This window comes from Haliaeetus leucocephalus, unplaced genomic scaffold (assembly GCF_000737465.1).
Source record: "Haliaeetus leucocephalus isolate CR32 unplaced genomic scaffold, Haliaeetus_leucocephalus-4.0 Scaffold450, whole genome shotgun sequence".
NCBI lineage: Eukaryota > Metazoa > Chordata > Aves > Accipitriformes > Accipitridae > Haliaeetus > Haliaeetus leucocephalus.
Window position 1 is genome coordinate 15462538 of NW_010972886.1, and position 21840 is coordinate 15484377.

Below are 21840 nucleotides of genomic sequence, written 5' to 3' on the forward strand. Positions count from 1 at the left end.
GCCCGCCTCCGCCGGCAGCCCAACCGCTTCCGCCCGCCGGCGACCCAGCCAGAAGGTGCCAGAAACTTCCCCTCCCCCGTTCCTCGCTCCCCGCCGGAGGAGGAGGAGGAGGAGGAGGAGGAGGAGGAAGGCGAGGCCGCGCCGCCCTTCCTCCCACACCCCCCGCCGGGAAGGAAGGAGGGAGCCGCCGGCTGCGCCCCTGGAGGCGGCAGCCCCCCTGCCGAGACCCCCCTCTCACTTGTTGCGGGCCGGTCGCCAGCTCCTCCTCCTCCTCCTCCTTCTCCGGCGGCGGGTCCCGGCTGCGGGTGGGTGGCTGCAGCGCCCGGCGGGGGGGCGGGGGGGGGGGGCCCTCGGCGGGGAGGAAAGGCAGCGTGTAAGTAGGAAATAGCTAGTCACTCCTTTTCAAAAAAATAACCCCGGCGGTGGGTTCTGTGCAAAAGAGGAGAAGGTTGATGTCCGAGAAGTACTTCGTCTAAAATAATGACAAGGCGTCACAGTTGGAATCGGTTTTATTGTCTTGCCAGTGTACGCATGCCATAGGAAGTTGAACACACCGTAAGATAACGGCGCATCTGGGGAAGTAACCTTGCGTTATGACCGTGCTGCTGCCCTTCCAGCCTACTGCTGATTTTCTTCCCTGTCCATCGCTTACAGCACGAACAACAGGAGTAGCAGGAATTAAAATCTGGATAGCATTCCCATATTCTTATTGCTCACTTAATTCTGTAGTGTTCCAGTGAGTGTCATTGTGGTTTTCCTAAAAGTCTTCTTCGTCAAGCATTCTTACTGATGAAAAAATACATAGTTATCATCAGGCTCATCACCTTCACACTCTGCATCCAAAATAATCGCCACTTCTGAAAATGTTACTCCTTTCAGTTCTTTTTCAGGGGTGTGCGTTGTGGGATCAGGTTTTAAGGAAAGAGCCAACTCATCCTTTGTATCTGTCAGAAAGCAATCCTGCAAGAAAACGTAACACAGATGAGGAGACAGAAAGCTACAAATGCTGGATTGTGGACAAATTCCAAGCAGCAGAAGTTGTATAACTTTTATAACTTGAAGCTTACAAAGAAAGCGTCGCTTTCAAGGCTGCAAGATTTAGCAGCAACGCATGAGAGAACCCTTTTCTCTACCCATTCTGTAAAAGATGGTCACCATTCTTCGCTGGATCACAAAGTTCTCCTTCTTCTAAGCAGGGACAAACACAGCTCCTCCTCAGGCGTTTTCATTACTTCATGTAAGATTTGGGTTTCTTCCTAGTTCCATCACAAGTTTACTTTTTTTGATAATTCTTCCAGTTATTTCATGAATAATGATAAAATATCCTTCACGCCATTCTTTGCAACTGAAAAGCTAATTACCTGTTTTGTTGTGAATTCTGCAGTGGGTTGGGCATCTTCATTTCTAGGTTCAGCGGCTTCTTCAGATGCTACACTTTCTTCATGTTCACTGTTGCAATCTAGTGTCTCAGGGCTTTCATCATCCTGAAATTCATCTTTGTCAGCAGCACCTCCTTTGGTGTCTTCCACATTGCTAAACGCCATTATTCCAGTTTTCCTGAAAGAGAGTTCAGAGAATTCATAACACCTTGAGCTTGCAAATAGTTAAGTGACAAAAATCTTAGCCTCTCTAAAACTGAGAGCAGCATGTAAACTGATCTCAAAATTACTGGGATTTTACCTAGGGGAATGTTAAGTAGCTTCTTGTATCCTGAAGGGGTTTTTCTCCATAAGGCTTAACAATTTGCTAAAGATTAAGTAGGAATTTGCCCTTGTAAAATTTTCGATACAAGATTAAAAGGTATTAGCTTCCTCCAAGTGTAGAGTTTTTAAACTTACAGTTGTAAGGGTTCTTAAAAATCAACCTATACACCAGTGAAAAGATACATGGAAAATCCTATGTTACCAGAATAAACTAGAACCACCTCTTTTGATAAGCTATTTTTTATAAATTTGTGGTATCAGCATTCTACTTCCAGATTATTCACGTGCTTTAGTTTCTCTAAGCTTTTCAGACTTCCATTTTTGTCAGTTGCACACAGGGTTATCAATACCCTCCATAATTTCAGCTCGCTTCTTAACCAAATACCGTTGCTCATACTTTCTGAAAATGATAAATACATTAAAATGAAATTGTTAATTCTTTTTGAAGATTGGCTTTACAGTTGCTTTAAAAACAGAATATGAAGTATTTGTGTCAGAAGTTTAATCCACAACATTTATTTTCAGTATTATTCTGGGGATTAGTTTGGAGTATTTCCTATTTTTATGTAATGGTAACAGGGTCAATGCCTGCTGCCCTCTTGGAAATACATTTGTTTTCCCCTACTCTGTGGTCCTGCTGCCACTGAAGTTAGCAGCAAAACCTCCCTTGATTTCAGCATTCATGGGGATTTCAGCATTCATGGGGTTAGAGAAGACTTCTTTGGGTATATTACAACTACTTGAGCCCCCCTTCACACTTAAAATTTCTGCTATCCACATTTCCCTGTGCTTTTAGAAGTATTTGTTTCTCCTGTTGCTGTGTGACAAACATAAGAAGAAACCAACTGTCGGTTACATGTAGTGTGTCTAATATCTACAGTACAATGCCAGGCACTTTGATTTATAGCAAATCTTAGGCAGTACGCCATGCAAACATCAGTAATTTATCAGATAAGTATTTTTCAAGTTGACATTTAAAGTAAACTTATTAGTTGTAAGTCGAAATTACATTGTTAAAGTAAAACTATTTGTACCTTTTCCTTTTTATAGTAAAACGTACGTATACCAGGAAGGCTGTGAGGGTGCAGGCTAGCAGAACACTGAGGACAATCGTTGTGATGAGTTCAGGAGTTGCTGAGTTAGCAGGAGCCTCTTCTATGGCAGCAGTAACAGCCGTTGAAAATATTTTCTCCAGTTCTATCTCAATGTTACTCTTTTGCTCCCTAAGTTTTCTGAAGATAGAAGAGTAAAATGCTGATGATTTATCAGACCTTCACTTTGGCTTGAAGAGTGGTGAAGAAGACAACAGAATACCACTCCCTCATCCACCAAGACCTTTTCTGAAGATTCAGACTTGTCATGCCTTTCATTCAGGAAAAACTCTGTTTTCTAGTAACCAGGCCTGGTGCTTACGAATTAAAATGCTGCAAAGTTCAGAAAATTGAGCTTGAGAGGTCAGTATCCTCTAAATCCACATCAAGGCAGCTGCATATAGCCCTACAGATACCAATAGTGCTTTCCTCAGAGAAATAGATCCATCCATGCAGACTGCTTCCTGTGACTACAGACTCCATTAGTAGTATCAGCCACAAACAACTACTAGCTTATGAGAGGTGTTGAGCCTAGAAATCGCGTGTTTAAATAGCAGCTGCCCTTCATAGAATGTTTATAAGAATATGCATTCATACCCCTGTCACGTTATTAAACAAATGTAAAATACACCTAAAATATATGTTTTTAATCACCATTCTGCAATTCTGAAGTGAAGTCAGTATCTATTTTAATGATATTCTTTCTACTTCAATTTTCTATAAAACTGACTTTTAAATATATTTTGCACAATTAAACAGCCTTATTCATGTTTTTGACAAACTCTGAAAATTACCTGTCAATAAATAATGAAAGCTTTCTGAATTCTAAAAATTCCATTTAAGCCTTGAGATAAGTCTCAGATAAACTGTTATTTGATCTAAACTTATCCAGTCCAAGACATAAATAATTTTAAGGGAGAGAAAAACCTAGCTGCATAGCTCTGACACCCAAAAGACAGACTGCACCATACAGACCTTTTTACATCTTCTGCAGATATTTCCTGGTTTGCCTCATCAAAAGCAGTCATTTTTACATAGGTTACATCAGTGCTGCTTCTTGCTTTTCTTTCAAACTCATTGGAATAAATATTAATGATGTATATGTTCCATGCAAGTTTATCTTCCAGGACCCTGCCATCATATTAAGAAAACATGTTAAATTAACTGGGTAATGACAAATTCTTTTACTCTGGAAATTAAAAGATAGAAAAGTAGTATTTAATACAACACTTTGCAGGTATTTAGTATTTCAATCTAAGCATGTAAAAATGCAGGATTATCATCAGCAAAGGAATTAAGCTATTTGCCCAATATCTTTGCGTGATTGAGTAGCAGAGGGGAAAAAAAAAAAATCGACCCAGTCCTTGTCTCTGACTGGTAAGCAAAGATACTTTTCATTAGCAAATGCTATATAACTTTGTACATAGCCTGAAAATTCTTAGAAGATAGGTGCCATTAGCATAACTGAACAACTAATTAGAGAAAGGAAGGGTTAACAAACCCTTATAACTTTGATTTCATAACCAATAGTGCATAGAGTATCATATATTTAGTCATGCTTTTCAAAGCGACATATGGCTCATTTCATACTTGACATTATTTTTTATAAATACAGGCAGTGATATCTCTAGAGTATTATAAACAGTAACGCCGGGGAGGAGGGAAATTCAGTCTCATAATCCTCATTATTTTCTCCTCCTTTTTCACAGAGAGATTTTCACACTGGAGCAGACCATTGGCCCAGTTAATCCATCATTCTGATAGCCATCAGTACCAGTTGCTTCGAAGAAAGCAACAGAGCAGCTCTAGGGTTTCCATTTAATTTTTATGAACAAGAAACTGGTGCCATAGTAGTGTCAACATCACAAACTCATTTTTCCAGCCTTCAAAGTGATTTCCCCTCAAAAGCACATGACTCAATATTTCCAAAGTAAATATGTGTTTATGTATAATCAGACAGAAGATCTTGTGTCTTCATTAACATGCCAAAAAGGCCAAAATATGTTTTTAACCATAGTGTGGTCATCCACACATCACTAGCTAATCCCCTAGCACCATAGGGCTGAGACCTCCTTGAGAAGCTCTGCTGCTGTGCCACAAGGGGCATTTTTCAGCTGGAGCAAAGGTGGGTTTGGTTTGTGGCTTCTATCCTGTCTGTCTCTGCATTTGTATCTTGGGCCTACTATCCATGAAAAACTTTGTCCTAGGCTGTTAAAAATCACAGAAACATTGAGGTGGGAAGAGACCTCTCAAAATTGTCTAGTCCAATGACCTCTTTGACATTCGTCAGCTCAGGCCAAAGCCTTACCAGGTAAAAACTGGTGAATTCCTGTGAGTTCCCTCAAATTATTCTGAAGTACATCATGTTGAAGGCCTAGCTTTTCATGGGCACCGGCTGTATCACCTCCCCTGTAGGCTGTCAGACCCCTGTCTCAAAGGGACTCTACATTTGTCATTAGGTATTATATCAGAATAAGCTTCATAGTTTCAAAAATACCTTTTTACTTCAGCAATGTTTCTTTCAACAACATTGATCTTCTGATTAAGTACCACCACCACAATGTTGTTAGTGGAACTGGAATCAATGGTTACCTAATAGAGAAAGAAATCACATGTAAGGTTTTCCAAAGCATTTGTACCTCTCGTAGATTGACTTTCAAAAAAACCAAACCAAAACAAAAAACCCACCAAAACCTCTGATATAAAGTAATTGTCCTCTAAAAGTCAGTCTTCATGCCAATATGTTTTTATACGTCAATGGAAATGGCAACCTCGTAATTCTGACCTGAAAGTACATAGTAAATACTGGTATATCGGACAGTCTCACTGCGTGGTGTTAAGTAATTTTTTTGTCATTACCAAACCTAGCCCTTCTTGTATACAGAGTTTTGACATGGAAACCAATCAGGACTATAAATAGCAATCGTCCTTACATTGACTGTTGTCCGGGCCGTGCGTCTTCTTGTGCCTTGGTCTGCAGCTTGGACTTCCAGATAAAATGTTCCAGCCTTTCCTGCTACAGAAACGGTAAAAATCTGCCCTGTATTTTCATTGATGTCAAATGCATTTGTTTGATTATTCACTAAGCTGTACAGCAGAAGTCCATTGTCTCCTGAATCTGGATCTGTGGCCTGTGTTTAAAAAAGGTGATTTGTGAAACTCAGCTTGTGGCTTTTGGGCTGCGCATTACTCTTCAATCATAAAACTCTGCAGTTTCTATTTGTAAGACACAAGTATTCTAGGATAGTGCAGTCACATCTTTCTCTTTGTGCTAAACAAAGTGGGGTGCAAACTATCAGAATCAGACCAAGGGTATAAAAGGGGAAATACATTTACCATAAAGCCTGGAGGATTCTACAGCTGCAAGCATAAAAGGAGCAGGCTAGAACTGAGGGATAACACCAGACTTAGAAAAAGATGAGAACTGCTCCATTTTGTAATTCATTTCCCTTTCGGGTCTGATAGATAACAAAGCGGTTAACGGTGCCAAAGGGAGAACGGTAGTCTGTGCAGTATGTAATCCATAACAACAGCATGAGTCAGAACAGGCTGTATAGCTCTTCTGACAGACCCACTGGTAGGACAGGTGTGGACCAGTTCCCTAAACACCCCATCCTTCACCACCATTATGTTAAACCTGGATGATGGGCAGCATCTGTCTCAAGCTTTCACAAGAAGATTTAACAGCTCCTTTAACCCAGATTAACTGTGGAAGAAATCCAAATCTTTCAAAAGATTTCTGTCCTCATGAAGAGCACTGAAAGATACTCTACCTGAACTGTAATAACCGGGTACTTGTACGGCACAGAGTTCGGTATCCGAGCAGAGTAGGCATTATTCAAAAATGCTGGCTCTTCATTTACATCCTGCACTGAGATCATCAGCATTGCCACATTTTGAGCAAAGAGGCCTATTAAACAAACACAAGTTGACTTCAACAACAAACGCCAGCAAAGCACAACTTTCAAAGGCTGGGTCACACTGTGGCTTTGCAGCAGTATCTCTGCTGCATGTGAGGAAGAGGGAGAGGAAAGGGAATGCAGCAGGGATGTGCCCAGAGGAGCTCTATCTCACTACTCCCTGGGGCTTCAGAAAGAGCAGGCAGTTCAAGGCAAAAAGCACTGCTCTTCTGTCAGCCCTCTCCAGCTGGCTGTGCTGTACCAGGCAAGGGATAGGCAGGTTCCTCCAGGTCCTGCTGAGGAGTCCAATGCCCAGCTATTATATTATTTTCTGAGGCCACGGTAGGGCCCTGTAAGGGTTTGCACCCTTGGAGGAAGGCTGCTGGCTTTTCTCTGCACAACTTTGACCTTCAGCTTTTCATCTTTCACATCAGACTTTTCAGTCTACATAACCCCTATATTGGGTTGCAAATACAGAAGATGTGTTCATTGCCCCTGATTTAAGTTGGAATATCCTTCAAAGCAAAAAGTTACCTGAACGCTGGACTTCTGCAGCAGGTGAGAGATTTTCGTTTGCTTCAATTAAAATCACATACTGAGAAACTTCCTCATAGTTCAAATTAATTGCTGTTCTCAGCTGACCACTTTTTGGATCCAGTCTAAAATGACCTGAAAGGCAAAACACGCGCCTTCGTTGTTATAGCTACCACTTCACTTGTATCCCTCCTACCTCTTGTGTCTTAGTTGCTCTTAGGATGCTTCCATGGGGCCTCTGCTCTTAAGAACATGAAATGCAACACTTCCACTGGCTGAGCAGCAAAGGCATCACAGCTGGGGTCCTATCCCAGACCAAACAGGCCTTAAACATGTAAAGAAGCAGCCTACTTGGAAAACAGAATTGCAGCTTCTTGTTGCACAACTCCTTTTTCACCCATTTCCAAGTTTTCCTCTCAGTTTCTAATTATTTCCTTTTTTGTGCACCAAATGGAGTCACAGTAGAGCTGCAAAAGCTGAAGGAGAGCAGATGCCCTAACATAGGTGCAAGTGTAAGGAAATGACAGACTAAAAGTGATCGGCAGGGAGGAAGCTGCTTGCTAACAACAACTTCTATTTTGGCTCCCTCAGCCTGCAGATTATCCTAACATAAGACTACAGGAACCTGTTTTCTAGCAAGTTACCACCCCCCTCTTTAGACAAAGAAGATTAACAAAGTCCATGGTGAAGAGCTCTGAAAGAAATTCTTTGTGTACTTTCTTTTTTTTAAAAAATGACACAAATTTTTATCCTTGCTCTCTACCTCCTCATTTACGTACAGCAACATCTGCCCCACAAAAGACAGGTTATTCTGTTATCTTAGCTATTTTAACTCACAAGGGAAATAGTACTCACCTTTTTCATTGCCAGATACAACTGTATAATCAATCCGTTTTCCTAAAGTTTCAACCACAGTAAAAGCGTAAATGAAATAATCCACTCCTGTGTTTTCCAAAACGGAAATGCTAATATAAAAAATAAATGGTAAATCGTAATGTTAAATTTCCCAGCAGTTGTTGCACTGGCAAGCTTTGAAATTTAACTCTTTAAGAGCGAGTTCTCTATGGAAAATCCTGCCCCCTCCACTCTAGTTGTTTGCTAGAGCTCACTAATTTTCAAGAGTGCAGTGCAAGGACCACTTTTCTAGCCAGACATTTGTTTATCCTTGAGTAAAGGCTAGGGAAGAATGTTTTATTAGTATGCAAGAGGAAAGGGACAAAGAGTCTGGCTTATGCAAGTGCGTGATAAAGAAATAAAAGGCAATGCCTCACATCACATTCACAGAACCACTGGCATAGCAGAATTTCTTGGACGTTCTGTTTATAAAAAACAGATATCTTTTCTTCTCCATAGAAGAATATGAAAATTAGCTTCAACTTTCACTGTGTTTTCCACTACCTGGAGAGTATGTACCAGCTATGTAACTTAATATGAAAGCCTCACCTGATTTCAGTCTCATCAAACCGAGGAACAAATGGACGGTTGTCAAACACATTAAGAGTAATCATAGCAGTGTCATTTAAAGATGGAGAACCTTTGTCCTTAGCCATCACTGTTAAATGGATCTCTCCAGATCTAGACAGGTTTCCAGTTGTAATTATTTTCCCCTCACTCGTATCTTCTATCAGGAAGAACGGGCTGAAGTTTTGATCAGGGAGGATGTAGTACTCAATAAGGCCATTTTGCCCCTGCCGTGAAAGGAACACAACTTCATGTAGACTACTGCTTGCAGGACCATATTATTTCAGTGCTCCAAGTCCCATAGTACAGACTCACTGGCATCTCAGTATTTTCATGCTTAAATGGACAGAATGCCAGAGGCATTTTAAATAACTGGAGAGAACTAGGCTCAGAGCTACTTTGTGCTTAAGCTGTAACACAAGAGCAGCAGCAGGGGGAAGGGCCAATGGGCAGAGCCCCCCACTCCCCTCCAAATTAATTTTGATGTTCCAAGATCAAAAAAAAAATTCCCATAGCAATGCTAAAGAAAACTACATGCACCGGGAGTATGTTTTGAGGGGTAGGATAAACACTGAAAACAAGAGATTTGACAACGTCTAAAAGTCTCCAGTGAATTTTTCTTGAGAATGGTGAATTTCTTTCGAGAATGAAAACTTGGGGTTAGCTGTGGTAGGATGGGCACCCATAAAAACACAAAACAGAAAAAAATTCACAAGCAGTTGGCCAGTTACACAGTAAAAATGTGAGAAAAAAGATTGCTAATGAAAATAATTTAAGAACACCTGTAGAGGGGGACAGTCAGAGTAGCGAAGAAGTCATCTAAAGGTGTGATGTCAATGACAATAAGATAAAGTCCCTTGGATCCTTTTCACACCTTGAGGAGAAGCACAGCCTCCCCAGTGCTATGAGGGTAAGACCTATTCCTGCCTGCCACAGGAGAGTTGGACACATTTTACTCTATGCACATCATTTCACTTCCCTGAGAGAAGCCATTCTGACAAACCCTTAGGGTTTGCTCTTTTGCACTTTGCTCTGTATTTCTGAAAAGCAATGTATTCTGTTCTTCCATGGGTCTGCAGCAGCAGGATTAAACCCTACTATGAACATCTGTTGTCACTAAGTAATCTGTGGATTTATAATTCTTTCAGGAACAGGGAGGAATAGAGACAAAGTCTAATAATTTCACTACTGGACTCTGCTCCAGAATCCTGAAAGGGTGTCACAGGGAGGATGAGCGCCACTCTGCACAGCACAGGACCAGACATGTTATCTGAAGGGTGAGTTTCGTTAGGGTCTTAATGCAGATCTCACAGAGTCCAGCAACTTTCACAAGCAATTTCACTTTTTATGTAAAATCATTGAGAAGGATGATTTTAAAAAGGGGCTGTTAGATTATTTGCAGCAATATACCACAGCTGCAGCTATTTTAACAAAAGTTATGTGTGAAGAAATAGGAAAGCACCTGCTACACCTATTTTGTTGTCACTTCTAGATGTTTCATCTTTTAAATGATATAATTAGTAGTGATGTTGTCATGGTGATCTGGTTGACTACTGGATATCTCTGCCAGTGCCTGGATACTACTTGATGGGTGCAGTACAGATATATCAAACAAAATCACTTTAAAAAATGGGGACAGAGAGAATTAGCTGGGATACCATGCTTCAGAGGTGTTTGGTAAGCAGACACTTCCATGTTCAAGCCAGCTATATGATGTTTAGCTTTTACAGATTCTTCTACTTCAGAAGTTCAGATAACTTCACAGACACTAAATTGCTTCAGTCCTTGTATCCTTCTGAAAGACCAGTATGAGTGCATATAATAAGGGGGAAAATTAAGGCAAATATAGCTGAAGAAACATGCCCAAAGACAGGGAGTACATTAGTGTCAAGGCAGAAACATCAGAAGTCCTAATTTCCAATTCCCAGTGCTGTTAGTCAATCATAATTCACTTTCTGCTACATGTGGTATTTCATGCCTAGAGAACGGAGAAAAAATATATTTGGGCTGCAGCTTAAAGCAGTGTCAAAATAAAACAGGAGTAGTTACCTGATCTTTGTCAGTAGCGCTCACAGTTATGACATGAGCCCCTACAGGATTAATCATGTTTATAGAAGCAGAATAGGAATCCTGAGCAAATACTGGAGCATTATCATTCACATCAATCACTAGAACAGTGACATGAGTAGTTGCCTAGAAAACAAAATGGTTTAATGCATTTTAGAATATTTAGAATGTCTTATTTAGTGATTTTTTTTTGTTATTTGCATATGCAACAAAAAGTATAAATTAGACTTTGAAATGCTGTAGTAAAACATTGTGTTAGGTTTAATGTTGTGAACTCAACAGAGATCACTACAGGATTTGAATATGAGAGGCAGAAATTCAATGTTGCAGTAGGATTCTACTTCTTGAAAGGTGTCTAAAGGATGTGTTCAGGAGGCCAACACGTACAACTGCTGCTGCTAGATGCAGTTAAGGGAACCACAGGTGTTCTAGTTCTGTTAAATAAGCATGTAATGTTTTCAAATAAAAGAAATACAGAAGAACTAGAACAATTTGCTGAAAATTACTTTTTCTCTCATGAAAAATTATCATGGCACTTACAGTACTAACAGCAGTAGGCAAGAATTCCAGTTCCCCAGCACAGGTTAGTCTGCAAATGATTCAGGGTTGCATGATTTTGAAGTATTTCAACTAATTATGGAGTATAAATACTACTCAACAGGGACAAAGGTCGCAAAAGTCTGACCCTAAACAAGATTAGGTGACTACCTTATTCAGCACAATAAATGTCTTTGATAGATCTCCCTCCCACTAGTTCAAAATCCACTCTGAATAGAAGAGTCACTGTTCATTACAATAATGGTCTTTTACCTGATGGAAGGGGGCAGATTTATCGTTGACTGCATTCACTGTAAGGTTGTATTTATTCATGGTTTCATAGTCTGGAGAGTTCTTTATCTTAATGTTGCCATGTATTTCATCAATTTCAAATATATTCCCTCCACCACCTGAGGTACATTTAAAGATGCATTATCAATTAATACATCTTAGAAGCACATAGTTAACTACACTCTTAAATTATATGTTTACTTGTGTCTTGAGCTCATTAAAAGAATTTTTTAAATATCATATAGATAACGTAGAAGAAAAACAGAAAATATTTTGAGTGGATGAGCATTTGAAATGTGAGCCAACAGAATGGATTAACAAGTTTTGCAGATACATCTGTCACACTCAAAAAGTAATAGTGCTTGAGGCACACAGATGATGATGGACAGCGTGTTGGAGTTCTGGGGTGGATCTCTGGAAGCAAGTTCCTCCAAGCCTGTGCAACTCTTACAGACTAGAGGTGTCCCCAGGCACTTTTACAGTCCTCTGACCTTCTGTATGTTCAGCCTCACATTTGCTGGTTGCAACAGTTGTGAAGCACTCTAACAAGGCAGTGCTTCTGCCACGATCTCTAAGAGGAGATGGCACTGGATTTATTCTGTCTCTAATGAAGGTGGACTGCGTGGCACACAGATCTAAAGAGAAGTCAGTTTGAGTGCCAAAAGACCTCGCAGTGACTTTTACTGGGTTTGGCCACCCTTGTCCAAAGCCATCTCAACACCTGTATGCATGTTTGAAATAAAAGACTCTGAAAACATATAAAGTGTATACACATTGCTCTTGATGGTCCATACAACAAAACCAACTATTTCAACTCTTGCAGGCTTTAGTCCAGAAGGGTCTAATCTCCATCTCTGTCAGATTTAGGGCAGTGGCAAAAGGAACGCTCTTCTCAACTGTAACGCCATCAGCTACCACAGTTAAATGTGACAGGAAGCACGAATCAGAGCTCTCAGTCACTGCCGTTCACAAGCTGGCACACTAATCTAAAATGAAATTGAAGGCACTTTATATTAATAGCCTGGGCAGAGATCTGAGGTAGCAGAGTAGGTGAACTGCTGTCTGTTGTGGCACTTCTGCTGCAGAGGTAAAGGTGTCCAGCACAAGGGTGAAGAAGACAGCTCTCCAGGCAGCCCTCAATAGTGAATTGGGTCCCTGACACACTTGTGATAACCATTTACATCTGCTCCTAGTAGCTGTGAAATGCTCACAGTCCACAGGCTGAGAGGCTTAATTTCACAGCATTTAATACCTGGTGCAGGCACAATGGGTTCTACAAGGCAGGGATGAATTAGGCCCTAGACCATTATTCCTCATTCAGAAAAGCTGTGGGCATTTTTTGCATTAAAATTACTCCTGCTGAATGTAGCTACAGTAGTCAAGTAGCTAAAGATTTTTTTAAAAGCTCATTTTTAACAGAATTAAGAGTGTGATTAAAAGCACAACAATTTGTAGTTTCTGCAAAAGAAGTTCCGACTCAATCAGTTTGAAAGCTGTATAAGCATAAATTAGTAAAATACCAAACCAAGTGAAAGTGAACCTTCTTGGCTTATGTGGAAAGGGGTTAGGAGATAACGCACATAATGCTATTTATGCTCATAACAGTATAAACAACAAAGTGATGCTTGTTCCAGTGCAGTGAGAGAATTCTTTGTTACCTGTAAGGCTATATAGAACAAAGGCATTATCTCCTGTGTCTCTGTCCGTTGCTGTGATTTTTCCAACTATGAATCCCACAGGCGCATTTTCATTTACATTGAATTCAGTCACTGGGTCAAAGACAGGTGGCCAGTCATTAACATCAATGATCTTTACGACAACTGTGCAGTAACCTCTTTTCTTCTCAGGGATTCCACCATCTTCAGCATATATCACAACCTATAAGTTACACAATTATTAGTAATGAGAAATCATACAAAAAGATACTTGCAGAAGGATTAAAAAAATCTTGGTGAATTTTAAACTTTGGAGTATTCTTAGAAATGTAAAGTCAAATCCTGAATTCACCTCAAAATGATTATTGAAAACTTAAGCACTATCTGGTCAATAAAAAAATTCTTTCTATATAGAACCAAAAAACTCACCAATATTTTTGCTTGAGACAAATTAAGGTCATAAAAAATATCCAGCAGTGGCAGCAATAATAAAGAAGATTAACCAAGAATCGCATCTGCAGGATCTCAGTCCAGTACCAATTCAAGCAAACAGACAGCACTGAATACATGAGCTGTCATTGTGAAGTTAGTTATTCACGTGCTGAAGCGTTTGAGAGTTTGTAGAACAGGTGAACAATGAGCCTTGCTTGAATTTCATTATAGTCTAGAGGCAGTATCTTGCTTTAATAATGCATCACATCTTAAGATGCTCACATTCGAAAACAATGCATAAAATGTTCAAGCAATATCAAGCTAAACAAAAGCAAAAGTGTCACCTGTTATCCAAGGGAAAGATAAAGAGTTCTGAATAATGAAGACTTGAGAAACCTAAAGCAAACCTGATACTCCGTAGGTTCCTCTTCATAATCAAAGGAGGTAGTGGAATAAAGAATTCCGGTTGCTTCATCAATCCTGAATTTTAGTCTGTCTCCACTAAGAATGCCATATGTTAGGAGACCATTACTACCTGTATCACTATCCTGAGCTTTCAGCTGGACGATCTGAGTAGCGGGTAAATTCTATGGATGAAGAACAGATTTAGGCTGTCAGAGACTGCTTAGCTGAATTATGTGAAAGAGGGGAAGTAACAGATACTGCATACACTTACAATAGTATAGGCATTTTAAAATCAAAATTATACAACTCATTCAGCACAGTAAGAGAATCTCTCGTTTTCTCTAATTTACAGAAAAGAGCTATTCCTCCCCCCCCCCCCCAGCAGCAAGCTTCAGGAAGAAAAATCACCATGATTTCAAACAGGCCGAATGCTGTTCAAACAGCATCTGACTTGCTGTTGAGGAATTATTCATATTTAACAGCCTCTACTCCTATGGAGCTCAATGGATGTTCTCAACTTCAAAATCATGTTTCTTTCTGAACACTATTTGGCTAGTAATTACTGTTTTCAAAATAAATAATATGTTTCTTCCTTTTTAAGAATGTTATTTGCATCAAGATTGACAGTAAATATCAGCATTTCACTTGATGGCCATTTGAGACCTGATCTGAAGTTATTTGATCCAACAGGGCATCCAGCAATTCCTACTGTGTAAATATTTCACATCAAAATCAATTTTTAAGGTTGGGAAATGTGATTCTAACTCTTCTCCATTAAACTAACTGGGAACATTAAAAATAGGTGTAATAATTGAACCTATATTTAGCTCAGTGTTAGAAATGGACTAGATTTTAAATCAGTTGTGGCTGTTAAAAGAGAATGTGTGTGAATCAGCTGGGAATCTCAAAGGCAAGGTATGCACTATATAAAATATAAACATGGTCACTGTGCTGCTTTTTAAAAAAGTAGCTTGCAGATTAAAGTGTGAAAAGTGTTGTTTGAAAATTAAAGAGTGAAATGTTGAGTTAGATGCTTTTGCATAATTAAATGCTGTGGCTTTTTTTGTAGGCTATCACAATGTAACAGCCACAGACTGAAATCTGGCTTGCTTTCTGCCACTGATTACTTTGTGTCAGGAATAATCACAACAGATTGTACCTGAGCAAGAGGAGAAATGTTGCTAAATTAGAGACTTTTGCCTGCTACTTTTCCCTATGAAGCTCCGTTACAAAAGGCTGAGGTAGAGTCTGTGAGGTGCCCAGCACATCCACTAGATTTTGAATGCACATGAATATTCTCTGTGTAATATGCAAAATTGAGTGGCTGTTTTTCCTTCATGGAGCCCCTCATTAGCAGAAGATTCACTTGTCCTTCAATATGTCCACACTTCTAGACCATTCTCTTTGTGTATTGGGATTTTCAGCTTAAAATAAACCTTAAAACATCATATGGCAGAGCAGAATGGCAAGCCTGTCCAGTTCCAGAACATTTACTTCTTTACTCGTTACCCCCCAAACGGTTTTATTATTATTATTATTATTATTTTGAGGATTTATTTTTGTCATTTGGTTTGGATGACATTTTCTTACCTCTTCCAATCTTTCTTCTAGTAGAGAGGATGGGAAAACCGGAGGGAAATCATTTTCATCAGTAACTTCCACAATCACAGAAACTTCATTAAATATGCTAGCATTAGATGAATCTGCTGCTCTCACATTGAAAATGACTGGAAAATCTTGCCATTCCAAATTCTTCCTTGTTCTTACGATACCAGTGAATGAATTGATAGTGAAATACCCTGTTTAAAAAAAAAAAACCAACAACAAAAAAACCAAAAAAACCAGAAATTATTCTCTTTATGATTTTTAATTAAAACTGAAGATATAAACCCTTCAATGCAAACTATACATATGTATATGAATATCATTTGTTACAGTGCTCTTCAAAGAACAAAATAAAATTCAACATGGATTTACAAGAATGTCAGATATATCCAGGGCTGTAATTAACAAAAACAAATAATTCAGAAGGTCAGATAGGAACCAAAGGGGAGAAGTTCCCTCCACCACTCTTCAGTCAGAAGGTCTTCACCTTCCTCTGAAACTGTCAGAGATTATTTGTCCCCGTTTCAATCAGAAATTATTTTATTGTAAGTCCTGTTCTTACTGAAGATGAGGAATTCTGCAAATAACATCAAGGTGACCACAACTTCATACAAAACACTTTACAAAAAAAGAAATACAAAATGGCTATGTTTGATTATTCAATAAAATCAGCTCTATGTTTAGTAAAAAAAGACATGTGACAAAGCACCGATCCACTTGATCCCATGTAAACTTACTCTACGCATTCACATTTGTTAAGAAAATGTCGCTGAGTTAGTTTTTCTACCAGCAGTCTTTATGCTGTATTATGTATTGTTTCTCTAGTCACTGTAACTTTATGCCTGACTAGGTATCACCTGATCTTCTTGCAGCAGACATAAAAAAGCTTACAGCTGGTGCAGTCAGCTCTGTATCATGTGGCTCTAGCTAATCTGACAGAAATTCAACCATGTGCCCACGCCTGATCCATATCAAATTTGTTCGTCTGGTTAATACACATCCAATATTAATGGCTGTAGAACTGAGATAAGAGCAAAAGGACAGAGAGAAGAAACAACCTAAAAGCTAAGTGTTCTGCAGCACTAGTTGTTTAACACACCCACTTCCTTGTTATTTCACATAAAGAGCTTACCCTTTCCATCTCCAGATACAATACTGTATATCACAGGGAGCTTATACAACACACTGATCTGTACAACAGATGTATCTGGCAGTGTCTTCTCGCTCAGAGGGGCTGGCTGATAGACTGCTTCAGAGAACACCGGGAATGAAATGTTGATTGGAGCTATTGTTACTGACACCTGCAGAGAAAAGGACATGACCACAGGGGTTAATTTTCAGGTTTAGCAGACTTCTCTATTGAGGTATGCAACAGCAGAAGTCCAGAATTTTGTCAGTAAGAAAAAGCCTATGACTGCTGCATGCTGAGTTTGACACATTAGTGCCTAGAAGGCAGCGAAGGTTAGTGAAAAATGCAAGCAACCTCATCAGTTTACGTTCACCTGTATGCTTTCCTAAATATAGAGAGGGATTCCAGTTCATTGCATACAGCACATTTCAAATTACTTGTCTAGCTAAACAGCTCTGAAAGAGAAAGAGGGGTACTGATCTGTATTTGCAACAAATTCTTCCACTGCAGAATGTCTGACCAGAGCAGCAGCTTTTAAGTACAGTATTCTAAAAATATTATAACTGACTTTATGTATGAAAAAAAGGTGACAAGCAGTAAATAAATAATGCCTACTGCTTCACAAAAATAAAGATAATTCATTTCTAAATGATGCCAGACAGCTGCTGTCCAATGCTCTGAAGAATGATGGCTCATAAGTCTAGATTTTAAGGTTCTGTTGAATATAATTTTCTACATGTCTTTATCCACATACATTTCTAGACTTTTTTTTAAAATTCTGCTAAGCTGTGATATTTAGTGGCAAAAGATTACCAGCCAGCAATAAGCACTGTGTAAAAAAAATATTTATTTTATCATATTTACATTTCTCAGTCTTCAATTTAGAATTTTTTTCTTATATTATAGGAAAATAAACAGGAACACCTTATTTGCTGTCTCCTGTTTATTCTATCACATACTTCCATTACATCCCCTCCAATTGTCTCACTCTTTGACCTTGCACAGAAGCCTCCACTCCTCTAATCTTCCTCCCTCACAGTCTAGAGCTTCTGTCTTTCTTTTCTGAAATGGAATGATCAAAACAATGACAGGTGGTGTGCCAGCAATTGCTATAGCAGCATAACTTTGTAACTGTTACCGTCTCGTATCTTGTTCCTGAAACAGAAGTGGGACTCTGGCATTGTGATTCCTGTTTTGCATAGTTTTGCCTCACCAATGCCCATTTCCTGGTGTAGTTACACTCAGTTTAGAATAAAACAATCTGGGGAATAAACTGCACAAGTAAACACTAAGGTAAAAATTCTAGTACCTTTACAGAAGTTGAAAGAGGGGGCAGACCCGAATCTGTAGCAGTGACCATCAAGGAGTAATACAGGGGAACAGTCTGTTTGGACAAGTCTCGTGTTAACATGAGTACTCCTGTGGTGCTGGAAAGACCAAAGAGGCCTTCTGAGTTTCCACCTGAAGACAGAAAAACAAGTGTTGGAGATGTTCAATGGAGCCAGCAGGGACAAGCAACTGAATTATATGCCCAGGATTTAAGAGACACGGGTTGAAAATCTGTATATGTGATTTGGAGCAAGACACCTGGCCTCTCTCGATTCTGCGTCTGCATCAACTCAATTGTTTGTGCTGGAAGGGCCCTTGTGAGGCCTCTAGTCCAACCTCTTGGCTCAAAGCAGGGTCACAAATGAATTCAGAGCAGGTTGCTCAAGGCTTTCATCCGTCAAGTGCTGAAAACCTCCAACAACAGCCTCTCTGGGCAACCTGTCCCAGTACTTGGTTATCCTCGCAGAGGAATCCCCCTCCCTCCCCCCCTTATATCCAGTCAGAACATGCCATTTCAATTTATGACCATTATCTCTCATTCTTGTGTCATGCAGCTTAGTTTAGCAGTATGCAGGTACCCCAGTAATAAACACCCATAAGATTTTTTTCTAACATACCTGAAATATTGTAGAAAATATCTTCATCATAACTCTTGCTTTCATCTCTCGCGTTGATATCTACTACCAGCGTGCCAGCTGTAGAATTGTCTAGAAGGATCTGGTAATATGAGGGTTTGTCAAATATGGGTCCTTCTTCATTAACATCTTCCACGGTAACTAAGAAAAGAAGGTCTGAGTGTAAACATGTTTCACCTAAATGGTTACAAGCTGTTTCTTCAGCTAATATAAACCAGCACAGTTCCTCTGAATGGAGTTGGAGCTCTTTCAATTCAAACCAGATGGCAATCTTGTTTTCTGTACTTCAAAATGCTTGCCTTTGTGGATTAAATTATTTACTGCTCAAGCAATGGTTTCCCACAATGGCTGCACTTTTGGCTAGCATGCTGTTGCTACTAGGTGTCATGAATAATGTCATCTTACTGTTTTGTTGGGCTCCCTCTGTGTCCATGTTCATCTAGTATCTCTAGTCTTTGGCTTAAATTGCAAGCATTGTGAGACAGGATTGCTTAATTTTATATTTGTACATGACCCGGCACAATAGGGTTGTGGTCCACAATTAGTGAAGCTGGCTGTACAGCAACATAAATAACACAGAACAAGAAGTAATAAACAAACCAATACTTTCAGTCATACTGATCAAAAGTAGGGCTGACCAAAAACTAGGATACTAGTTTCACAGAAATCTTTTATGTTGTGTTGGGGAAAAAGTTTTGTGTGGTTTTTTTGTTTGTTTTGGTTTTTTTTTTAAGGAAAAAAACAACGGCAATCAACTACTGTTATTTTAACAACACTAAAAATCATTGTCAAACTTTTTTTTTTTTACCACCCTAGAAGCAGACCTTCTGTAAACAAGGACAAAAAGAACTGAATTATGTTTTTGGAAACCTTTTCAATCAAAACATCAATAGGTACTCAAAAAACGCCATAGAAAAATTTGTGAATACGTTGAAGTAAGTAAATGTCAGTTTGCGTGAAAAATCTTAATTTTTGACAAGCTAAATATTTTTTGAGAAAATTTTCATCTGGCTATAGTGAAAAGGTCACATCATCATTTCTGATCATTTACTTTAGCAGACTGTATTACTACTGAAAGCTATCTTTATGCTTCATAATTACACATGCTGAAATATTCCCTAAGGGAAACAAAGGTAAATTTTCTGTGGTAAACTAGAGCTACCTGTAATGTTTGCTGTGTCCTGGAGATCTGGCTGTCCAGGATTGAAAGCTTTCAGAATAAATGTATACTGGGAACGACTTTCATAGTCCAGAGGTTGAAGAGCTGTAATATTTCCAGAAAGTTCTCCAACATGAAATGAAGAAGTCTCTCCAATTATGGTGTAATGAATAATGGCATTGTACCCTATGTCTTCATCTGTGGCTGCAGCACTCAAAATCTAAATGAGAAAAAAAAACTAAAACCAAAACCTGCCAGGCTTAGAGCAGAATGAAGAGAGTGGCAGAACATACACACAAGACTGGTATTTAACTATATAGTGTTTACTGAGTTACTCATATGGTCATTAATGGCATTGCTAGAATACTGACATAGCCATATAGCAGGGCTGGTAACAGCCTTCCCTTGATTCCTCTAAACCATTAGTTCATATCTGCAAGGCAGATATGGAGCCAGAAATGGATATGCTGGGAGAAGACAGAAAACCTTGAGAACAGGGGGATGCTGGATGTATGCACAACACCTACAGCATCTTTAAAACCTGTTGCCCATAGGTCCTCTGAAAACTAGATCCATGCAGTGTGGCATCACTGCTGGGGACAGGAGGGAAAGGGGGAGCAGCACAAAGAGAGCTTTAGGAAGAGTCAGCAGGATAAGTACTCCACTGTCATATAAAACAAACATGTTGTGTGATTTTATAGGCTCCACCAAGTAAAAAAAACTGTTTACCAATGCACAGCTATCATAGATTACTACCACTTCCAAGTTTACATAAAGAAAACAACTGCAGAACAGCCTATTTATTCTTATTGCCACATACCACATGGGGAGGCTCATTCTCTTTTACGGTCACGGAGTATGATATCTGGGGGAACACTGGTGGGTTGTCATTCATGTCTTCTACAGCGATGTTTAGAACTAAGCTTGCAGATTGCGATGGTGTGCCAGAGTCGGTGGCCTTTGAAGAAACAACTTGTCATTAAATGCAGCACTACGTTGATACAAACTTATTTTACCAGTTCAATATTGTTCCAAAAATTGTGAAACTTGGTCTCAGAGGACTTTCTGCTGGACCAGTTATCACCCAATGACATTGCTTTAGCCCTGTACTTGATTAGGTGTTGCGTGTCTTACTGCAGCTAGTATCCTCACCGTATCACATGCTCTGCCTCATTTCATGAACAATTAATCAAAAGCTCAAGCCTGGATCCAGGTCAAATGTGTCATGTGATGAAATGTGGCACTAATCAACATAAAACCATGGTATACAGATGCATATCTGTGATGTAGCATTTAAAAGAATAAGGAAATCCCTTGCATTTTGAGGGTTTGGAGTGTCTACAAAGCTAGCCGTAAACAGTAGCTAGTATGTGGCAAATTCACAGTCAGTTTTACATTGCACAAACATCTGCCATAGAAAGGTTCTAATCTATACGTACATATACACAATTTTCAATTAGTCTTTAAAAGTGTCCACTTTTATTAATTCTAACATCTTCAGAAGACACTGTTCAATTTTTAGTATGCTTTCTTGCTGTCCTGAGTATGTTCCACAAGTTCCTTGACCTGTTAAATTATTTTTTAGCAGTAAAGATCTCCTTAAAGTATATTTGTACATGATGGCCAGTGCTGGAACACTTCTTTGTATGCACAATAATTTATCTGATCAATAGCAGTAAAAATGAATGAAATCAGCTAGAATAAATAGATACGCACATGAATGTTGGATGAAACTTCATGCTTTAACTTTTTTTTCTTTTTTTAACTTGGAAATCTATATTAAAAAGGTCTAAGTACGCGTATTTTGAAAAATGAAAAAATGAGGGAAGGGGACAAACAATAAGGATTGGCAAAGCTGTAAAAACAATACAGCAGTATGGCAGCTGCATGGTCTAAAATGGACTCAGG

At 39.2% G+C, this 21840-nt stretch overlaps 1 protein-coding gene across 1 annotated transcript; it reads right to left on the reverse strand.

Moving 5' to 3' along the window:
* Positions 1–422: 422 nt before the first annotated feature.
* On the reverse strand, positions 423–21039 carry LOC104836317 (protocadherin Fat 4-like). Its single transcript, XM_010574835.1, has 20 exons — positions 20753–21039; positions 19936–20152; positions 18756–18914; positions 18119–18270; positions 16813–16981; positions 15666–15874; positions 14078–14257; positions 13242–13461; positions 11566–11702; positions 10738–10881; positions 8671–8915; positions 8083–8192; positions 7228–7362; positions 6568–6704; positions 5728–5925; positions 5292–5386; positions 3770–3925; positions 2738–2935; positions 1362–1557; positions 423–960 (listed from the first exon to the last, which is right to left on the reverse strand). Exons 1-20 carry the CDS (start codon positions 20825–20827, stop codon positions 784–786), a joined length of 3309 nt encoding a protein of 1102 aa, XP_010573137.1. The 5' UTR covers positions 20828–21039; the 3' UTR covers positions 423–783.
* Between the last annotated feature and the right edge of the window lie 801 nt (positions 21040–21840).

What these genes read in the sequence shown, in the direction of transcription:
- LOC104836317 (XM_010574835.1), bottom strand. Translation starts at nt 20,827, where the DNA reads ATGAATGACAACCCACCAGTGTTCCCCCAGATATCATACTCCGTGACC. An exon ending in TGTATCTGGAGATGGAAAGG is followed by an intron (nt 15,875 to 16,812) that starts GTAAGCTCTTTA and finishes TTTTTTAAACAG; the next exon opens with GGTATTTCACTATCAATTCA. An exon ending in AACATTGCTGAAGTAAAAAG is followed by an intron (nt 3,926 to 5,291) that starts GTATTTTTGAAA and finishes ATATGATGGCAG; the next exon opens with GGTCCTGGAAGATAAACTTG.